This window comes from Ursus arctos, unplaced genomic scaffold, assembly GCF_023065955.2.
Source record: "Ursus arctos isolate Adak ecotype North America unplaced genomic scaffold, UrsArc2.0 scaffold_36, whole genome shotgun sequence".
Taxonomy (NCBI): Eukaryota; Metazoa; Chordata; class Mammalia; order Carnivora; family Ursidae; genus Ursus; species Ursus arctos.
The window spans coordinates 6,201,773-6,220,575 of NW_026623050.1; the positions used below are offsets into that span (position 1 = coordinate 6,201,773).

Below are 18,803 nucleotides of genomic sequence, written 5' to 3' on the forward strand. Positions count from 1 at the left end.
GAAGAGGCTATAGGGGGCAGCCTGCACTCCCAGAATTCATCAGGACCAAGGATGTGTGTGTTCCCTTGTACTAGGTATGGTCCAAGGAGTGAGAGCAATGGCATAGGGTCATGTTGAGGCTTGTCCAAGAGGGTCACCTGCAGGGGCAAACAGCCCTCAAAAGACAGAAGTTAGAGGTCCAGCAGCATTCAAGGGACTCAGGACAGACTACACTAACAACCAAGACTATGGGAGGGCATCACCACCATCAGGGGACAGGTGACCGTCCAGAGAGTATGAAGCCACCTATACCAGGATCAGTCGTCACGGCCTTTTCTGTCCCTCTATCCCTGTACCACCAAGCCCCACCTCAGCACCAATCCTGGAGGGCCAAGAAACTTTGTCCAGAAGCTCAAGATGGGGAAAGAAGCCAACCAGACTCTCTTCCCCAACTTCAAGCTTTTCCTAGGCAATAGGCCTAGAATGGGGTGGTAGGGAGGCACTGACTCATATTCTACCAGCTGAAGATGCTCTGACTCTTTTGTCAAACTCAATGCATACAGCTGTGCAAAGATCAGGTTTTTCAACCTACTATTTGTTCCTTGCCTTTGTGTGGTAGTTACCAGGGCTGCCATTAGAAAGTACCACAGACAGACGGCTTAACACAACAGAAACTTATTGTCTTGCAGTTATGAAAAGCCAGAAGTCTGAAACGAAGGTGCTGGCAGAGAATGCTGCCTCTGACACCTGTAGGGGGACCCTTCCTCGCCTCTTCCCCACTTCCAGTGGCTCTTCAGTGTCCCCTGGCTTTGCAGCCCTGGAACTGCAATCTCTGTCTTCGTCACATAGTGTTCTCCTTAGAAGGCCCCACCCTACTCCAGTATGACCTCATCTTAAGTCATCACATCCACGAAAACCCTCTTTCCAAATATGGTCACATTCTGAGGTACTAGAGGTTAACACTTACACACTTCTACGTATCTTTCTTTTTTTCTTTTTTGATGGGGAGAGCCACACAATTCAACCCATAACACTTCGCTAGAGTGAAAATATTCTGTTTGTTGTTTCAGACTTATTCAACATTCCCATTCCCGCCATGGGCTTCCCAGACAGATAGGAGGAAGGAGTATTTCCTAACAGTTGGTAGAAACTCACGGGCACCACTCTGATCTCACACATGTAGGAGCCATCTGTCTCAGTATAAGCAGCCAAATGCCACCTGTAGCTCCCCGAGGACAACACTGCCTCTCAGCCACTCTCCCATAGGCAGGGTCATGCCCCCAGCTCCTTCAAGCGGTAATTCTGACTCCGTCTAGGATCCAAAAGCTTTTAAAAGCTAGAGTGACATCCCCACACACATTATGCTGCCTGGCTCAAAATGCTGCCTGTCTTATTTCATAGACTCACTCTTAAATCAGGCTGGAACACCTGTCCTTGCGGATTTCCTGTCAAGAGACCTGCTGTCCCTCCAAATATCTGGCTTTTCTGAGCACCCTCCAGGCCCCTGGATATGACTATGTATGCCTGAGTCCTGGCTCTGGACAAAATCCATGCTCCTTTCCTGAATGTTCCTAAGCTCTGTGCAAATCAAGATAGTGCCTACTTAATTATTTGTTCTGTTTAATTATCCCTAAGCATTTCATTCAATTAACTAATCAGTATTTATTGAGCACCAACTACATGCCAGGCACTGTTCTAGATGCTGGAGACACGACAGTAAATGAAACACTCTCTGTCCTCAAGCTGTTTCTAATGGAAGGGGTAGGACCCCAAACAAACGAGATAATCCCTGGGGTTATAACTACCACAGAAAAATAAACAGGATGATGTGATAAAAGTGGAGGGGAGACTTCTCGAGGGAAGCTGTCTTGGAGGTGACATTGGGCTGCAGTTTCAAGTAGGAACACACACCAGCCACAGAAAACACCCAGGGAAGAACATTCTGGGTCAGAAAAACAGCAAAGACAGTGGCCTTCAGTGGTATTAAAACTGACACGACAAAGAAACTGAAGGATGGTTTGGAAGCTGCATGGGTTATCTCTGCTCTGCTCCTCTCCACCTTTCGCCACTTGCTCGGAGCCTTCTGCCTTTATATGATCTGTTTAGCTCAACAAGGCCCATGTGAGTCTGGCCCAGGTTCTTCCTTGCACTTGGACGCCTGGACCTCGTGTTAGAAAAGCTCCCACTCCCCCCTCCACACCCTGGGCTTGCATCAGCTGAGGACACGCATTTCACCCCGGGGGGGATTCTGCTTCGATAGTCCTGAAAGTTGGACAGTGGCCAAGGTCAAACACAGAAAACACAGAGCAGTTCATCCCCTCAACCATGTATCTGCCAGATGTCCAGCCCTTGGCCCACACCCCGCAAGTGACCGGTAAGGGCTGTCTCCCAGGACTCACCCACAGCCTTGCCCCCCAGAAACCCTTATAAACAACTCAGAAAAGCGAGAGCCAGTTTACAACCCAACGACTTGAGCTCATTATCTCGGGCAGTTACACCTAACCTTGGTGACATTTCCCTCTTCTAACACAGCTACGGTTTTTCTTGCTACTACGTCTTGTATCAATTAATGACCAATATCTATGTGTAAGTAACTATTGATTTCTTTTTTAAAAATGATGTTTCACTGAGAGAGAAAAAGAACTGGAGGCTAGATGTTGATGTGGGATAGTTGGCAGAGTACTTCCTGGTCCAGTAAATTCTCTGGGCTTCTGCCTCTGCACACGCACAGGCCTCCAACACCCCTGGCTTTCAGCCTCCTTTCCACCCTTGGGGCTGAATACAGCCTTCCACTGTGGACCTCATGCACCACCAGACTTAGGATCCTGCTCCTGTTCAATTCCGAGGGCTCCAGGGTTTCAGTCGCTCCTCTTTCCTGGGCATCAGACTTCCATTGCATCAGGTCCTGCCTGGCTGTGAGGGCGCTAATGAGCAGGTCACTATCCCTCTGAATGTTTTGTTTAACCAAATGATGGATATGCCTGGTAAGAGAAATACTATATGTATCCGGATGTTTTCGTTGTGTGTGACAGGAACCAGAGACTTTGGGTTTTTTTGTTGTAATTGGAAAATACAGGCTCAGCACTTCCAGGGACTCACATAGTATCATCAGGATGGTTGCTCTCTTCTCTTCCCCTCCTCCTCCCCTTCTCTTCTCCCATCCTCACCTCTGCTTGTCTCTCTGCCCTCACTCACTCCTAAGCAGACAGCTCCTGGCTTCCTTTATCCCTGCTTAGCAGCCCTTGTGGGGAAAAAAAAAGGCTTTCTTACCAGCATCTCTATGTCAAGTACTTTGACCAAGCTTGGATCCCACAACCATCCCTGAACTAATCACTTGAGGACAGGGAAATAGGATCCTGGGACCAGCAAGGCCGGGATCATGTGGCCACCACTCTCTCGCAGGGCGGAAGTGGGGCTCTGTCAAGCACCGCGAGGGGCAGTCACATAAGGAACCACAAGAAGCGTAAGGCAGCAGATACTAGTTCGATTCACTAAATAGTCATTCCATAATCTTGCAACCAGCTGCTACCCTCTGCTATAAAGGCTGGAAGGCTAAAAATACTACTTCTCAGACAGCCTTGCAGTTGTGATGCAGGCTTATGATCTATACCCTGTCCAGATGTTCCCAAGAAAACCATGATTTATGTGAGGAGGTGGCTGGGTGCAGTCATCGGGTTCTTGTAAATACAAAAAACAAAAAAACGACGACAGGTGCTTGGTTCTGGATCTGGGCCACCTGTGTCACCTGTGCCCTAGGGTTCTAGAGGCTAATCCCTCACATCACTGATAGTGTATGACAAGAGCGTCATGATTTCTGCTAGAACCAGTGCTATGACTGGGCATATTTCTTGAGTGTCCCTGGTTCCCAGACTCTCCCATAAATCCTGAAAGTAATCTACTACTCCGTAATACATTTCCTTCTTCATAAATTGGCTAGTTTGGTATAGAAGTAACACACCTTACCCTGACACACTGTGCAATGATGTGCCCATTCTGTCCCACCATGAGAAAGCAAACACTTGCTTCCTAAGCCCCATTCCCTCCCCAAAAATAAAAACATTGAAAGACTCAGGATCTGGACGCCTGGGTGGCTCAGTCAGTGAAGCGTTTGCCTTCGGCTCAGGTCATGATCCCAGGGTCCTGGGATTGAGCCCTACATCGGGCTCCCTGCTCATCAGGGAGAACTGCCTCTCCATCTGCTCATGCTCTCTCCCTCTCTCAAATGAAGAAATAAAAAATCTTAAAAAAAAAAAAAAAGACTCAAGATCCACTGTCTAGTTCTGGTCCACAATATAAATGAAATCTTGAAACCTTCCTGTAAGTGAGCCCTAATAAAAACCACCTTCCTGATTTGCAACTCCGTTGGCTTTTACAGTGCTGATATCTGAAGGCATGACACAATCTTTGAGGTTGTAACACTCACATGAGACAACTGCTTTTTTCCCCACAACACACACAGTAACTGTAAATATGGTCATCTTGTGGTTGCCTTCTGTTAAATACCTGTTGTACATTTCAATTGGCAAACCACTCCTTCTACAACCTGACCTCCCTTGCAATCAATCTTTGCAAGTAAAATGTTTTTCTTTTCTTTTTTTTTTTTTAAGATTTTATTTATTTATTTGACAGAGAGAGAGACAGCCAGCGAGAGAGGGAACACAAGCAGGGGGAGTGGGAGAGGAAGAAGCAGGCTCACAGCAGAGGAGCCTGATGTGGGACTCGATCCCATAACGCCGGGATCACGCCCTGAGCCGAAGGCAGACGCTTAACCGCTGTGCCACCCAAGTGCCCCCAAGTAAAATGTTTTTCTTTACTGAATGCTTCTGTAACTGTGTCTTCTTTTGACAACAGGCTCTGTTGTTTGCAACTAAAATCCCTGATGAACACTGGAAGGGAGGCTCACTCATAGGTGTGCGTATCTTACAGAGAGCAGTGCTTTAGGGTAAAGGAGTATGTTAAGGGGGAAAAAAAAAACAGAAAATGTCCCTATATTATTTCATAATGTTATTATGATCGAATGGAACAACGTGGTATGTTATACACCATAAAACCCAATGTAAATGTAAAATAAAAGGAATGTTCTTGACCGGTAGATACCACACTGGCAGGTAAGTCAAGGGTATACCTCCATTACACAGGAAGCACCCAGCTCTCATTAGCAAAACTTTCCTTGTCCTTGTCTTTCCTCATTAGACCCCCTGTGAGTTTCCTGAACTGCCCACATGCAGTCTTCCTAGACAAGGTGACCTTTAGTTGTAAATCAACACTGCATACACGAAGTCATGTGACCAGGCACTAGGCACTGAGTAAGCACTACTGACAGAAACTTCATGGTCACAGGCCAGCCAGCAACAGGCAGCACCAACAGGGCACAGACAGGAAGGAAGTTTAAACTGGACACCCAATTCCGGGTAGCCATCAGATCTGGAAAATGTGGGGGGGGGAACGGAATGAGGAGAGGCATCATAGGAGTGTCAAATGTACCTGAACATTTTATTTTTATACAAACATGACAAAATGCTAACATCTGTTATCTCTGAGTTGTGGGTTTATGATAACTCATTAATAATTTTTTTGTGTTTTTAAAAACCCTCAAAAAAGTCAGGTAGCCAGAAAGATTATATGGTTACAGGCTCTGCCTCTACCTCTATAATTTTGCCCCTCAGCCGGAAACTTTCACCAGAAACAACTTTTTTAAAAAACTGAATTCCAAAACTTTTAATAAAACATTGTTAGAAGTTTATTTAAAGTGCTAAGGTGCCTAGACATTTGTGGCTTAATTTGGTAGTTTTTCAGAGCATCTCAGATCTGGTGAAGCAAAATTTCACTGTGGGCCAGAAAAAAATATTTCCCAGAATTCTTCAGAATCAAATACGTCCACCAATCAAAATACTGTATAAGTCCGGGTTGCCTGGCTGGCTCAGCTGATAAAGCATCCAACTCTTAATTTCAGGGTTGTGGGTTCAGGCTGCACATTGGGTGTGGAGATTACTTAAAAGTAAAATCCTGGGGCACCTGGGTGGCTCAGTGGGTTAAGTATCTGCCTTAGGCTCAGTGGGACCAAGCCCTGCCTCAGGCTCCCTGAGAGCCTGCTTCTCCCTCTGCCTGCCGCTCCACCTACTTGTGCTCATTCTCTCTCTCTGTCAAATAAATAAAATCTTTTAAAAAAAATTTTTTTTAACCTTAAAAAAAAATACTGCTTGAGTCCATTTGAAGGCATTTCCCTGGAAAATGCTTGCAAATGCAAAAGCAGTATATCAGAAACGGGTACTTAGATACATATGGGTTTCTCTCCTCTTTAAAAAGATTTATTTGAGAGAGAGAGCACACATGCAAGAGTGGTGGGGGTGCGGGGAATGGGAGAGGGAAAGGGAGAAGTCTTGAAGCAGACTCATGCTAAGCATGGAGCCCTACGTGGGGACTCGATCCAAAGACCCTGAGATCAGGACCTGAGCCAAAACCGAAAGTCGGATGCTCAACTGACTGTGGCATATGCAGGCACCCCAATACATATGGGCTTCAACACTCTTCTTTCCAAACCTCCCAACCTGCACCTTAGACTGCTTTCCAGATACCTTCAAAAGACAGGGGGCTCCTAACTGAACTTAAATTAAAAAAAAAAAAAAAAGACAGGGGGCTCCTTTCTTCATACCCAGTTCAAATCTGTGTATGACCGATTGTCCAGTATTTTGTAATCAGGTAGTTGTACAGAAAATTGTTTTAAAATATGCTACTATGAACCCTAATTTATTTCAAAAAAATCTGTCTGCCTTAAAAAAAAAACTATAAGTCTGAATCACATGAAACTACAGTTAATACATGGTCAAATGTCAAAATGATCAAATATTGGCAATAATAAAGAGATATACACATTCTTAATGTTTTATGGACTAGCTTCCTAAACTTTGAGCTCCCTGTCCTCTCATTCCACTTACTAAGTTATTTTCCTTAATGTTCTAAGGTATTCTTCCTCTGAGCAGATGCCACCACCCCACTTGACAGTGACCTAACTTCTGGCTACCTATCTCCTAGAATCATGTCTAGCCATCACTGCAAGTTCTGCTTCTATTTTTTTCTGCTTATTCTCCAACTTCGGATTCCGGTGACAGGGCAGAACTTGGAAGACTGCTGCAAACACCTAGAAGGCTGGATAAAATAGAAGACATCTGTGAATGCACAACTGAAACGTAAAAGGAAATTCCCAAGTACCTGAAACAGTGACCAGAGTGCTTGCACTGAGGGATGATTTCAGAAAAGGAAATAGGCCCTCACAGCTAACTTTGAGCGTCAATCCCCACACAGGCACCGAACTGACCTTGAACACACCTCACGCAGATAGCGCAATGGAAACCCCTGCATAAAACAAGAATCCTCAAAGCGTGGCCACCTCAATGAAAGAGAGGGTAAAAAAGTATCCTCTACCTCAGAGAGATGACAAGGAAATGTCTTTTCCTGCAGTTGAGGTCTTGGGCCAGTGATGACCCTAAGACACCCGGCAAGAGCCAGTGTGAGGGATGCCTGGGTGGCTCAGTCAGTTAAGCATCTGCCTTCAGCTCAGGTCGTGATCCCAGAGTCCTGGGATCGAGTCCCGCATCGGGCTCCCTGCTCAGCGGGGAATCTGCTTCTCCCCCTGCCTGCCCCCCTCTCTCTCTGACAAATAAATAAATAAAATCTTTAAAAAAAAAAAAAAAAAGAAGCCAATGTGAAACTGGTCTGGAGGCCACTTCTACAGCCAAGATCTCACAGAATGCTGCAGAAAAAGGAGATGGAATCCCAGTCAACAACTTAGCAACACAGAAGGAAATGACCCACCACAAGAGAAAATCAGCAGACACAATAAACACCTCGAAGTAACATCCGAACTAGCACGTTCAAACTCATGAAACGAGACGCTAGTTATCAACTGAAACTACTCCTTTATGCGCCAGATGTGAGCTCAGCTTACACCCTCAACTTCTCTAAATGCCTTCTGTGCAACAGGCTTGTCTATACGATGTGACTGGAGGTTCCTAAAAGACCTGCCTCACCCATTTTTCATCATCTGTCAAGTCTATGAAATGCTCAATTTAGTCACTCTTTTTGCTTAAGATAGTGAACTTCTTAAAAAAAAAAAGAATGCCTTAAAGGTCAATATATTCACACATTTACATCTGTCAACATCTACATCTAAAGTGATGTGCTGCTTGTTTAGCCTTCCACCAGGAGGGAATGGAATACAGATACTATTAAGCTCGCAAGAGAATTCAAGTAAGCAACTCAAAATAAGGTGGTCGCTGGGCATCCAAAAGGACAAGAGAAAATCTGAGGTATCTGAGAAGAGATGGAATGAACACAAGAACATACAACTTTAAAACTGGGGGGTTGATTTTCTGAAGATAGTTTTCTTACTTTTGAGGTTTGCCTGGGTTAAATCCTACCTCCAGATTTTACCTCAAGTCACTTGTATCTCCAAGTCTAGCCAAAAACTCCTCTCGGTTTTTGTGCTATATAACCAATAAAGATTTTTCAACCAGCCAGTGTGGAAGTTCCTGGACAATAAAATCATTTTCACAACAACTTCCAGTCACTACCCAACCTAAATGGCTTGTTCAGAAATATGACACGTAGAGAAACTCTTTGATGAACTCTACAGAAGGGATATTTTCACAAACTCGGGCATCCCAGAGAAAAACCAGAGCCATGTCAGTTTGTTTCCATTGTGAGACAAATTTCCTCCCATTCTACAAAATCTCACCCAATAAAGTAAGAGAGTATTTCTAGCAGAACCATGTTTGTTTAGGGCCAAGAACAGGGAACCAAAAAAAAAGTAACTAAATATGAAAATTCCAGGCAATAAATTAGTTGCTTTGTCTCCCAGCATCAAAAACTTCTACTACTATACCTTAACTAGCAACATATTTAAGACTTTAACACCAAATAAATACTGCTCTGATTGGGAAGGAGGTCCTTGCAAAGGTTACGTTTCTAATTCTAAGCAAAGCAATTCTGCACTTCAGTAGCACAAGACCGCAGATTACGATCCAGAATAAAATAGGACCAGGTAAAATTAAAACAGAACAGGGGCACCTGGCTGGCTCAGTCAGTAGAGCATATGACACTACATCTTGGGATCAAGAATTCCAGCCCCATGCTGGGTATAGTGATTACTAAAAATAGAAATTAAAAGGGTGCCTGGGTGGCTCAGTCGGTTAAACATCTGCCTTCAGCTCAGGTCATAATCCCAGAGTCCTGGCATCCTTGCTCTGCACGGAGCCTGCTTTTCCCCTCTCCCCCTGCCTGCCACTCCTCCTGCTTCTGCTCTCTCTTTCTATCAAATAAATAAAATCTTAAATTAATAAATAAATAAAAGAATTTTTGAAATTAAAGAAAAACAAAACAATGGACTGAACTTTAAATCCGTCTTCTTGCCCCAGTGGGCTCACTGCTGTTGAAACATTTGTAAAGGTGAAATTGTTGTAAATATTTCTGGGGTTAGTTTTTTTAGGTGACAGCAATTCCTGTTAGAAACAACATTAATGTAGCAGAGTTACTATAAAGCCAGATAATTAACACCCCAGAAATTACAAATGACTGAGCCTTAACAGAGACAAGGCATATGAGCACACATGAAAAGGGACCTAATTGCTAGTCTAGGTGAAAGAATCTAAGAAACCCAGAAAAAAGCAATTACCTGATTATACTGCAAGTAAGTCTCTATTAATACATTAGATAGGTCATTCACCTCCATGCCTCTGGGAAAGTCTCAGATTGTTTTTAAAGCACATAAAGTAAATTACCAGTGGGGAAAAAGATTCATTTTCCTTTTATTTATTCCTTGTCAAAGGTTTATGAAAATCCTTCAATGGAACAACAGTGTCAAAAGTTTTCCCAGGATCGACAAGAGTGCCAAGACAATTCAACGGGGAAGAAAAGTATTATCAACAAATGATGCTGAGACACCTGTATATCCACAGATAAAATAATCAATTTAGGCCCCTAGTTCACACTATATCCAAAAATTAACACACATGGATCAAAGACCTAACTAAAACTATAAATCTCTTAGAAGAAAACATAAGAGTGTATCTTCATGAGCTTGAATTAGGCAATGGTTTCTTAGGACACCCAAAGCACAAGCAACAACAAAAAAGTTTAGATAAATTGGACTTCATCAAAATTTAAAACCTTTATGGTTTTAAAAAGGACACCAATAATGAAACGAAAAGACGATCCACACAATGGGAGAACAATTTTGCCAGTCACATATCAAGAAGAATCTAGTGTTCAAAATATATAAAGAATGCTTACAACTTGGGGTGCCTGGGTGGCTCAGTCCATTAAGCGTCTGCTTTTGGCTCAGGTCCTGATTCAAGCCCAGCAACAGGCTTCTTGCTCAGCAGGGAGCCTTCTTCTCCCTCTGCCCCTCCCCACTCATGCTCTCTCTCAAATAAATAAATAAGGTATTTTATAAAAATGCAAATCAGGCGCATGGGTGGCTCGTCAGTTAAGCATCCGACTCTTGATTTCGGCTCAGGTCTTGATCTCAGGGGTCATGAGATCAAGCCCCATGTCAGGCTCTGCAATCAGTGGGGAGTCTGCTTCTCTCTCTCTCTCTCTCTCTCTCTCTGCTCCTCCCCAGCTCATGCTCTCTCTCTAAAATAAACAAATCTTTTTTTAAAAAATGCAAATTATAACCATAATGAGATACCATTTAATACCCACTAGCACGGCTATAACCAAATAAAACAAACAAAAAACCCAGTGTTGGCAAAGATGTGGAGAAATCAGAACCTTTGTACACTGCTGGTGGGAATGTAAAATGACGCAGCCATTTTGGAAAGCAGTCTGGCAATTTCTAAAAGAATAAATTTAGGATTACCTTATGACCCAGAAATTTCACTCTTGCTATATTCCCAGGAGAATTAAAAACATTATGTCCACACAAATGCTCAGAGTAGCATTACTCATAACAACCACAAAGTGAAAACAACTCAAATGTCCATCAACTGATGAATGGATAAAGGTGATACACCCATAAAATGGATTACTACTCAGTAATAGAAGGAATAAAAATTATGCTACAACCCAGAACCTTGAAAACATGATGGTAGCTGAAAGAAGCCAATTACAAAGAACCACATATTGTACGACTCCATACATATGAAATGTCCAGAACAAATCCACCGACACAGAAAGTAGATTAGTAGTTGCCTAGGGCTCAGGGTATTGAAGGGGAACAGGAAGCAACTACTAACGGGTACGTGGTTTCTTTTCGGGATGATAAAAAAAGTTCTGGAATTTGATAGTGGTAATCATTGCTTAGCTGTGAATATACTTAAAACCACTGAACTGTATACTATAATTGGGTGAACTGTGTAGTGCAGGAATTTTATTTATCTCAATAAAGCTACTATTTTAAGTTTTCACAGTAGAATTTAATTTCCTGAAGGAATTAAAAAGTGGAAGGATACATACACTGAAGACCTAGTAATGAGAAGCACAGTGTTAACAGAAGTGTTTCATTCAGATGGAAGTTAAATTTCTTTTCTACACCTGACATACTACAGTATAAAAGAATGGGGGGGAATGCACATATCACACGGAAATCAAAGACAATGTGAAAGAATTTGAGTCAATACTATAGGAGTTCACCTACACAGGCTGATAACTACTGACCTCACTATTTCAAACTTCTTAGGTCAATCCAAGACATCATATTCTTGATTTAGTCTACTTAGCTTTCCAGGCATACCTAAAAGCAGGTAAAATAAGGCTGATAATATTACATTATTATTGGTTATAATTATGGTTAACTAAAAGTCATCCTGTATAATTATGACTCATAAGCACAAACTAGTATTAACACTATTTCTATCAAACATTTAACTGAAGGGGATGCCTGGGTGGCTCAGTCCCTTAAGCTTCTGCCTTTGGCGCAGGTCATGATCCCAGGCTCCTGGGATGAGTCTGCAGCTCCCCCTGCTTGTGCGGGCGCTCGCTCGCTCTCCGACAAATAAATAAAATCTTTAAATAAAAAAACAAACACAAAAAACATTTAACTAAGGAACTCCAAGAATTAGCCAGCTATTATTTGGTTAATTTCAACTACTATCAAAAACACAAGAATATTTCTCTGTCAAACAAGTTCTATAAACATTGTTGATGCCCAATATGGTTTTGTGGAAAGACTACGAACAATCATGAGCAGGGGTGCCTGGGTAGCTCAGTCGGTTAAGCCTCTGCCTTTGGCTCAGGTCATGATCCCAGGGTCCTGGGATCAAGCCCCATGCCAGTCTCCTGGCTCAACAGGGAGCCAGCTTCTCCCTCTCCCACCTGCTCATGCTCTCTCACACATATGCTCACTAAAATAAATAAAATCCTTTAAAAAAAAAATCATGAGCAAAAATGGTATTTGTCCATATCATCTGTCAGATCAATTCAGTAAGACAATTCCCTGTATTTCCTTTGAAATGAATACTGAATACTTCAATAACCCACCTCAAGGACTCAGGCCACAGACAAGATGGATTTATTTAAGGTCATCAATTTCATACTATAGACCATTGGTGAGGAAAGATAAATAATTTGTTGGCTATTGTCTACAATGCTCATTTTCTTTAAATAAGACCAAGTTCATTTACAAAAACCTCCTAAATACCTCCAATGATAACAAGCACAGATGAGAGGCAATTTATGCAAGGGGGGAGCCTAGAGGTAACAGGCTTCGAAACAGCCACTGACCTTTGTCAAGTGAAAGCACCAGAGAGGGGCCTAGCTTTCCATGCACCTGGACTGTGAATCGCAGAGGAGTGGGAAAAAGGGAGGGATGGACTCTGAGGAGTTAGATCCAAAGCAGTTATTGGAAATGGTGATTCCTTCTTTTTGAGTCTTTGATTTTACACTGTTCCTATTAGAAGTGTTGTGTGCCATGTATTTAGTAAAGGGAAATCTAAATTATTTTGACTCCTTCAGGGCACCTGGGTGGCTCAGTTGGTTAAGCGTCTGCCTTCGGCTCAGGTCATGATCCCAGGGTCCTGGGATGGAGCCCCACGCATCACATCGGGCTCCCTGATCAGCGGTGAGCCTGCTTCTCCCTCTCCCTGCTGCCCCCCGTTTGTGCTCTCGCTGTCAAATAAAATCTTAAAAAAAAAATAAAAATATAAAATACATCATTTGACTCTTTCAAGATCTAGAACATATCTTTAGATAACCCAAGATGTTGCATAAAGAAGGCTGAGAGGGGTGCCTGGGTGGCTCAGTCGGCTGAGCGTCTGCCTTTGGCTTGGGTCATGGTCCTGGGGTCGGGCCCCCATGTTGGGCTCCCTACTTAGCAAGGAGTCTGCGCCTCCCCCTCATGCTCCCTCTGTGCTCTCGCTCTCAAATAAATAAAAAAAAATTTTTTTAAAGGCTGAGAAACACTAGTTTATACAAAGCCTCAAAAAGCATTATTTGGAAAGTATTATACATAATTCAAGAGTTCATTCTGAAAGCAATTAATGTTCCCTGTGGCTTGAATATTACAGTCATTCCAAGTTGGGTTTTTTCCCCTCATACAGAGCACTAAAAGTTTCCAAAAAGACTGTAAAACAGCAATAATACAAAGGAATCATTTTCACATAACAGCGGGCCTTTAAAACTTCTAATGAAAAAAATCTATTTAGACAATCTAGGAAGCATATCTGAGTTTGTTTAAAGGGAAAAAATAAAAGAAAAACTCATTTGTCTATGTTTGCAGAGAGGAGAAACAAGCAGATTAAATCAGCATCACATGCTATTCTAGATTTCCATCCTCCATTTACTTTTCACCCTTAAAGATTCTTCCATAATAAATGCTTTTCTTTTATTCTTCATCTGTGAGTTTTCTCTGGGGGGGAGGGAGCTTTCATGAAACTATGCTTCCCAAGTTTACTTTCCTTGCAACTGACTGTACACGGCTTTGCAACTTAAGCTCTGAGCCTCAGCTGGCATCACCAGGAGGATTCAATTACACAGATACGTTTATACAGGTCAAATCCTCAAAAACAATGAATTAAGAATACCAGTAAGTAAGTACACGAGGCAATGTTATGATTCAGCTAAAATGTTAAGGAAACCTGAAATGTTGGGGGCCTGGGTGGCACAGTCGTTGATCGTCTGCCTTTGGCTCAGGGGGCGTTGTGGGATCGAGCCCCGCATCAGGCATCTCTGCTGGGAGCCTGCTTCTTCCTCTCCCACTCCCCCTGCTTGTGTTCCCTCTCTCACTGGCTGTCTGTCAAATAAATAAATAAAATCTTTTAAAAAAAGGAAACCTGAAATGCCTTTCCTTTTGAAGATTTTGTTTGTTTGTTTGTTTGTTTGTTTGTTTGAGGAGTGGAGAGGAGCATATGGAAAGGGACAAGCAGACTCCGCACGGAGCGCAGAGCTGGAGGGGGCGCTCAATCCCAGGACCCTGAGATCACAACCTGAGCAGAAACTCGGAGTCAGACCCTTAACTGACAGCCACCCAGGTGCCCCACACTGTCTTTCCTTTTGCCCAAGTTCCCTGACTTTTGATTTCAAGAAATTTAACCACATTTATACTTTTTCTGAAAAGGAAAAGGAGCAAATGGAATTCTCTCTTAGGCGAGCCAAGTAATGTGGAAGGGAGAAAATTATGTCCTCCTTAGCCAAGCCAGGCATAACTAAAAGGTCAAGAGGAAAATCAGTCTCCTCGTGGGAGAAATCCACAATAGTTCTTGCCTGTCAATTAAATCACTGTGGGGAAAAAGAGTTGAAATAAGGGCAGAATTACCTAGGAATTCTTTTTTTTTTTTCATTTATTTTTAAGAAGGCTCTGGGGGGGGGGGGCGCTGGGTGGCTCAGTCTTTAAATGTCTGCCTGTGGCTCAAGTCGTATTCCGGCCCTGGCGTCTTGGGATCCAGTGCCCTATCAGGCTCTCTGCTCAGCAGGGAGTCTGCTTCTTCCCTCTACCTTTCCCCCCTGCTCATGATCTCTCTCAGTCAAATACATAAATAATTTTTTCTAATTTTTTTTAAATAAAAATTAAAAAAAGAAGGCTCTATGCCCACCAACATGGGGCTTTAATTCACCACCCTGATACCAATACCTGAGCTGAGATCAAGTGTCAGATGCTTAACCGACTGAGCCACCTGGACATCCCTACCTAGCAATTCTCGAATCCAATGCAATTTACAAAAATACATGGTACAATGGAAGCAGAACTAACATTAAGTGTGCACTATTTGCTATGCCCTTTACATAGATGCTCCGTTTTCTATTTCAACAGTACTCAAAATTTTGGAGTTAAACTATGGGAAAATTTCTCCCAACATCACCTTTCTTCATGGTTAGAGTTCCCAATGGAGAAAAGAAAACAAAATATATACATATATATACAGGGTAAAAACCTTGCAGAAATAAAAATGCAGCCACTTCTACTCTCCCCAAAAATCTACACTTTAAGTGAACATGACAACACTAGAATTGAACTCCTAATGATCTACAACTCATTGTGCATGGTACCTAGTAGGTGTTCAGTGTTTGTTTGTTAAATGAATACTGAAAATATTTGATACACAAGCATTTGCTTTATCAATATGCATTTACCACTCTACTCATAAAAACACAACACACACACACTTAGACATAGCCACATTTATGCCTACTCCTGAAAATGCCCTCATGACAAAAAGTGGAAAATAAATACACAGTGGGACAGGATGATGACAATTAGAGAAATGATGAAGGGAAATGCCAAACATTTAAAATTTTTCCACGGTCTTTTTGATGTCACTTATCTTGATTTCCATGGAAATTCACAGGTGTCTGCAAAATACCTATTCCTACTTCGAAACTTTAAGACTGCTCTTGACCACAGTATCAACACATAATCCTATCTTTTTACATCCATTTAAATGCCACATCAGAAAATTTACATTTGAAGGGAAGTTACATATTTACAAGTAATATGCAACATGTTCAACTAACCTCAACAGAAATGAATATTGTTATCATTTATCATTTAAAGGGTACCTACCAGAAGTACAGGTAATTCTCAAGCTAGTATACAAACGTTTTTACTAACCACTCATTTCAGTTCGTTTGAACAAGTATACCTAAATCTGTGTATTTTGTACTTCAAACTAAACATAGTAGAGAAATATGCTGGGATTTATTTTGTTTGGGGTTTCTAAAAATATCAGAAGGCAACATAGAGTTTAACTCCACAGGGCTGTTTACCAGCAAGCAGGTCGATGTTCCCAAGAAGCAAGCCATAAAACAAGCGCAAAATAAAGCTCTTTCAAAATAATTTTGTATACAGGGAATAGATGGGAGTGCAAAACACATCAGTCATCAGCAACAAAACAGCATCTTTGTGCCTCGCTATTTATAAACAGGAGCTCGGGCCAGCGCTCGGACCTGGCACACAAGAGGTGAGGAATAATTTTGGGCAGGGTTGTGCCCATCCCGAAGCATTCCGCAAGGGCTGCCCGGGAGGCGGACCTCCGCCTGTACCAGGCACGGTCCTCGGACCGGGACAAAGCCCTACGAGAACTCTTCCGCTTCCAGCTTGGGGGCTGGAGTCGACCGTCCCTGCTTAACTTCCCAGCAGCTACCCCCGCATTCTTAAACCCCACTCTCTCCACTTTGCCAGGCACACCGCGGCTCCGGCGGCCCCCGATCCCGTGCCCTCTCCGAGCCTGTTCGCTCGGGGAAGCCCACCCTGGAGGCGCCCCCGTGGGCGGCTTACCGAGCAGCGAGCCTATGAAGATGACGACCTGCACGGTGGTGGTGAACTGGCGGTACAGCTGAGCCTCGCCGAACTCCCCGAGCGCGCTGCGGTTGGCGCCCCCGGCCTCCGCGCCCGACGCGTTGCGCGGCTCGCTGGCGTTCCGGGAGATCCAGCTGCCGTTGTGTCCCATGGCGAGGAAGGGATTCCGGCTCCGCTCGTCGCCCGCCCGTCCGCCCACCACGGAGCTCCGCCTGGGTCGCTCCTGCCCCGGGTGCGGTAGAACGCGCGGGCGCCTGGTGGAGTCCTGGAGAACCCGGGGCAGCCGCGGGTCCCCTCACGTCTCCACATCGCCAGCCCCGGAGCCTGGGAGGCGGGGAGGGAGGAGGGCGAGGCTGCGCCCCAAGCCGGTTCCCCCCTGGGTCCCCGTCAGCAGCCACATGGAGGCGGCACGGTCAGAGCCGGCCGAGCCGCGTCCGTCCCTCCTCTCGGGTAGTCAGCGCCGCCAAGCCCACTCGGCAGAGATGGAAACACAGGAGGCATCTGATAGTCAAGGAGGGCGCTCCCCGCTCCCGCCGCCCTCTTCAGCCTCTGCTCCTTCCACCCCTCGAGGGCCGGGCCATCCCTCTCGAGTCGCCTCCGGCTGACGGGCTCTACCCCTCTCCTCAGAAGGAAGAGAACATTTGGCTGAGGCCGTTCTTCAATCCTGCCGGCTTTGAGGGGCTGGATGGCGATGGGAAACCTGTGAAATGCTCAAGCCAAGTGACCGGAGCTCCGAGGGGACCTCGGAGTCCCCGACGGCACCTACGGTCTGGGAGGAATGCCCTGAATCTCTCCAACGGCCTCGCCCTCACGCGCCTAGCCGTCCCCCAGGACGCCGGCGCGGTGTCCTCTGGCCCAGCCCCGAGTCCGGGGCTCCGACCTCCTGCCTTGGTGTCAGCGGCAGGGTCACCGTTCTGCAGCCCCTTGCCTCTGCACGGCCTAGCGCCCCCTTTTCTGCCACTGCTCCTGCCTTTGCTGCCAGGAGAGATGCTCGCGGACGCGCCGTGACAAAGGGAGGACGCCCCTTAAGGGGCAGGGCACCGTCTGCGCACCGCCGGACTCCGGGCGCGCTCCAGGAGCAGGGAAGGGAGCACCGCCGGCAGAGGGAGGAGTGGGTGGGGTGGCGGTCACGTGACGCGCGCGGCTCCGCCCCCCACGCCGAGGGGGCCGCGGGGATGGCGCCATGTTGGCCCTTCCAAGGGTGGCTGCCAAGGCTGAAGTGTGGGAGGCGCGGAGGGTCCTAATTTGGCTGCGGTGGATGCTTTCAAGGCGCTTTCCCTGCTTCGCTTAATTTATTCCTGTGGTTATTGCGCCTTCTCTCTTCAGCAGGGGCTGCCTGAGAGGCACATAATTACACTACGCTGTCACTTGAGCAGGTGTCCCAGTTTTTGGCCCCTCAGTGACGCCTTGGGTGTAGCTGAAGATGAAAGATAAAATTTAGGAATCCGGTGCAAGGTTTCCTGGAGTTTTTTTACTGAGTCTCATTTATAAAAGGTATGCAGAACAGCCCAAGTCTGGTGCAATCCGGAGAATGAATATTTGGGGAGGGAGCAACTTCCTGCAGCTGATGCTAAAAGTTGGGAAGCTCGGATAACCAAGTGAACAAGAAACGGTAGGGTAGCTGAGTAGTAAAAGGAACATGTACCGCATCCAGAGAAAGGATCTGGAGAAAAGGAGAAATGAGACAGGAAAAGACAAAGGTGCTGCTTTGACGTTATGGAAACTGGTTTCTTTTTAATTAGTGAAGGAGCTGGTAGAGGGCTTTAAAATATTACTGATAGCGTTAGGTCCCTGAATACTAGCTCTTAAGAATTTGTTAGAATTACAGAATTTGCTGGGGCACCTGGCTGGCTCAGGCGGTAGAACATGGGACTCTTGTTAATCTTGGGCTTGTGAGTTCAAGCCTCATGTTGGGCGTGGAGATAACTTAAAAAAAAAAAAAAATTACCGAAATTCTTGGTGGTCTCAAGGGTGATCCTGCCACAATGTGACCATTTCACTTACACCGTACAAGACACCAAGTCTTTAAAGGGCAAAAAAACCCTCCATATCTTGTACATTATTATGTTCTCACAATATCTGCACGTAATAATCC

The 18,803-nt window shown here is 44.7% G+C and overlaps 1 protein-coding gene across 2 annotated transcripts in view; it reads right to left on the reverse strand.

The window, feature by feature from the left end:
- Window positions 1-17,771, reverse strand: part of GPR176 (G protein-coupled receptor 176) — a 122,555-nt gene extending 104,784 nt beyond the window's left edge. For both annotated transcript variants that reach the window (XM_048218642.2, XM_057306292.1), the window contains exon 1: window positions 16,688-17,771. In XM_048218642.2, coding sequence (XP_048074599.1) covers window positions 16,688-16,859 — 172 coding nt within the window. In that variant the 5' untranslated portion in view covers window positions 16,860-17,771. The remainder of the gene's footprint in view (window positions 1-16,687) is intronic.
- Window positions 17,772-18,803: the final 1,032 nt, after the last annotated feature.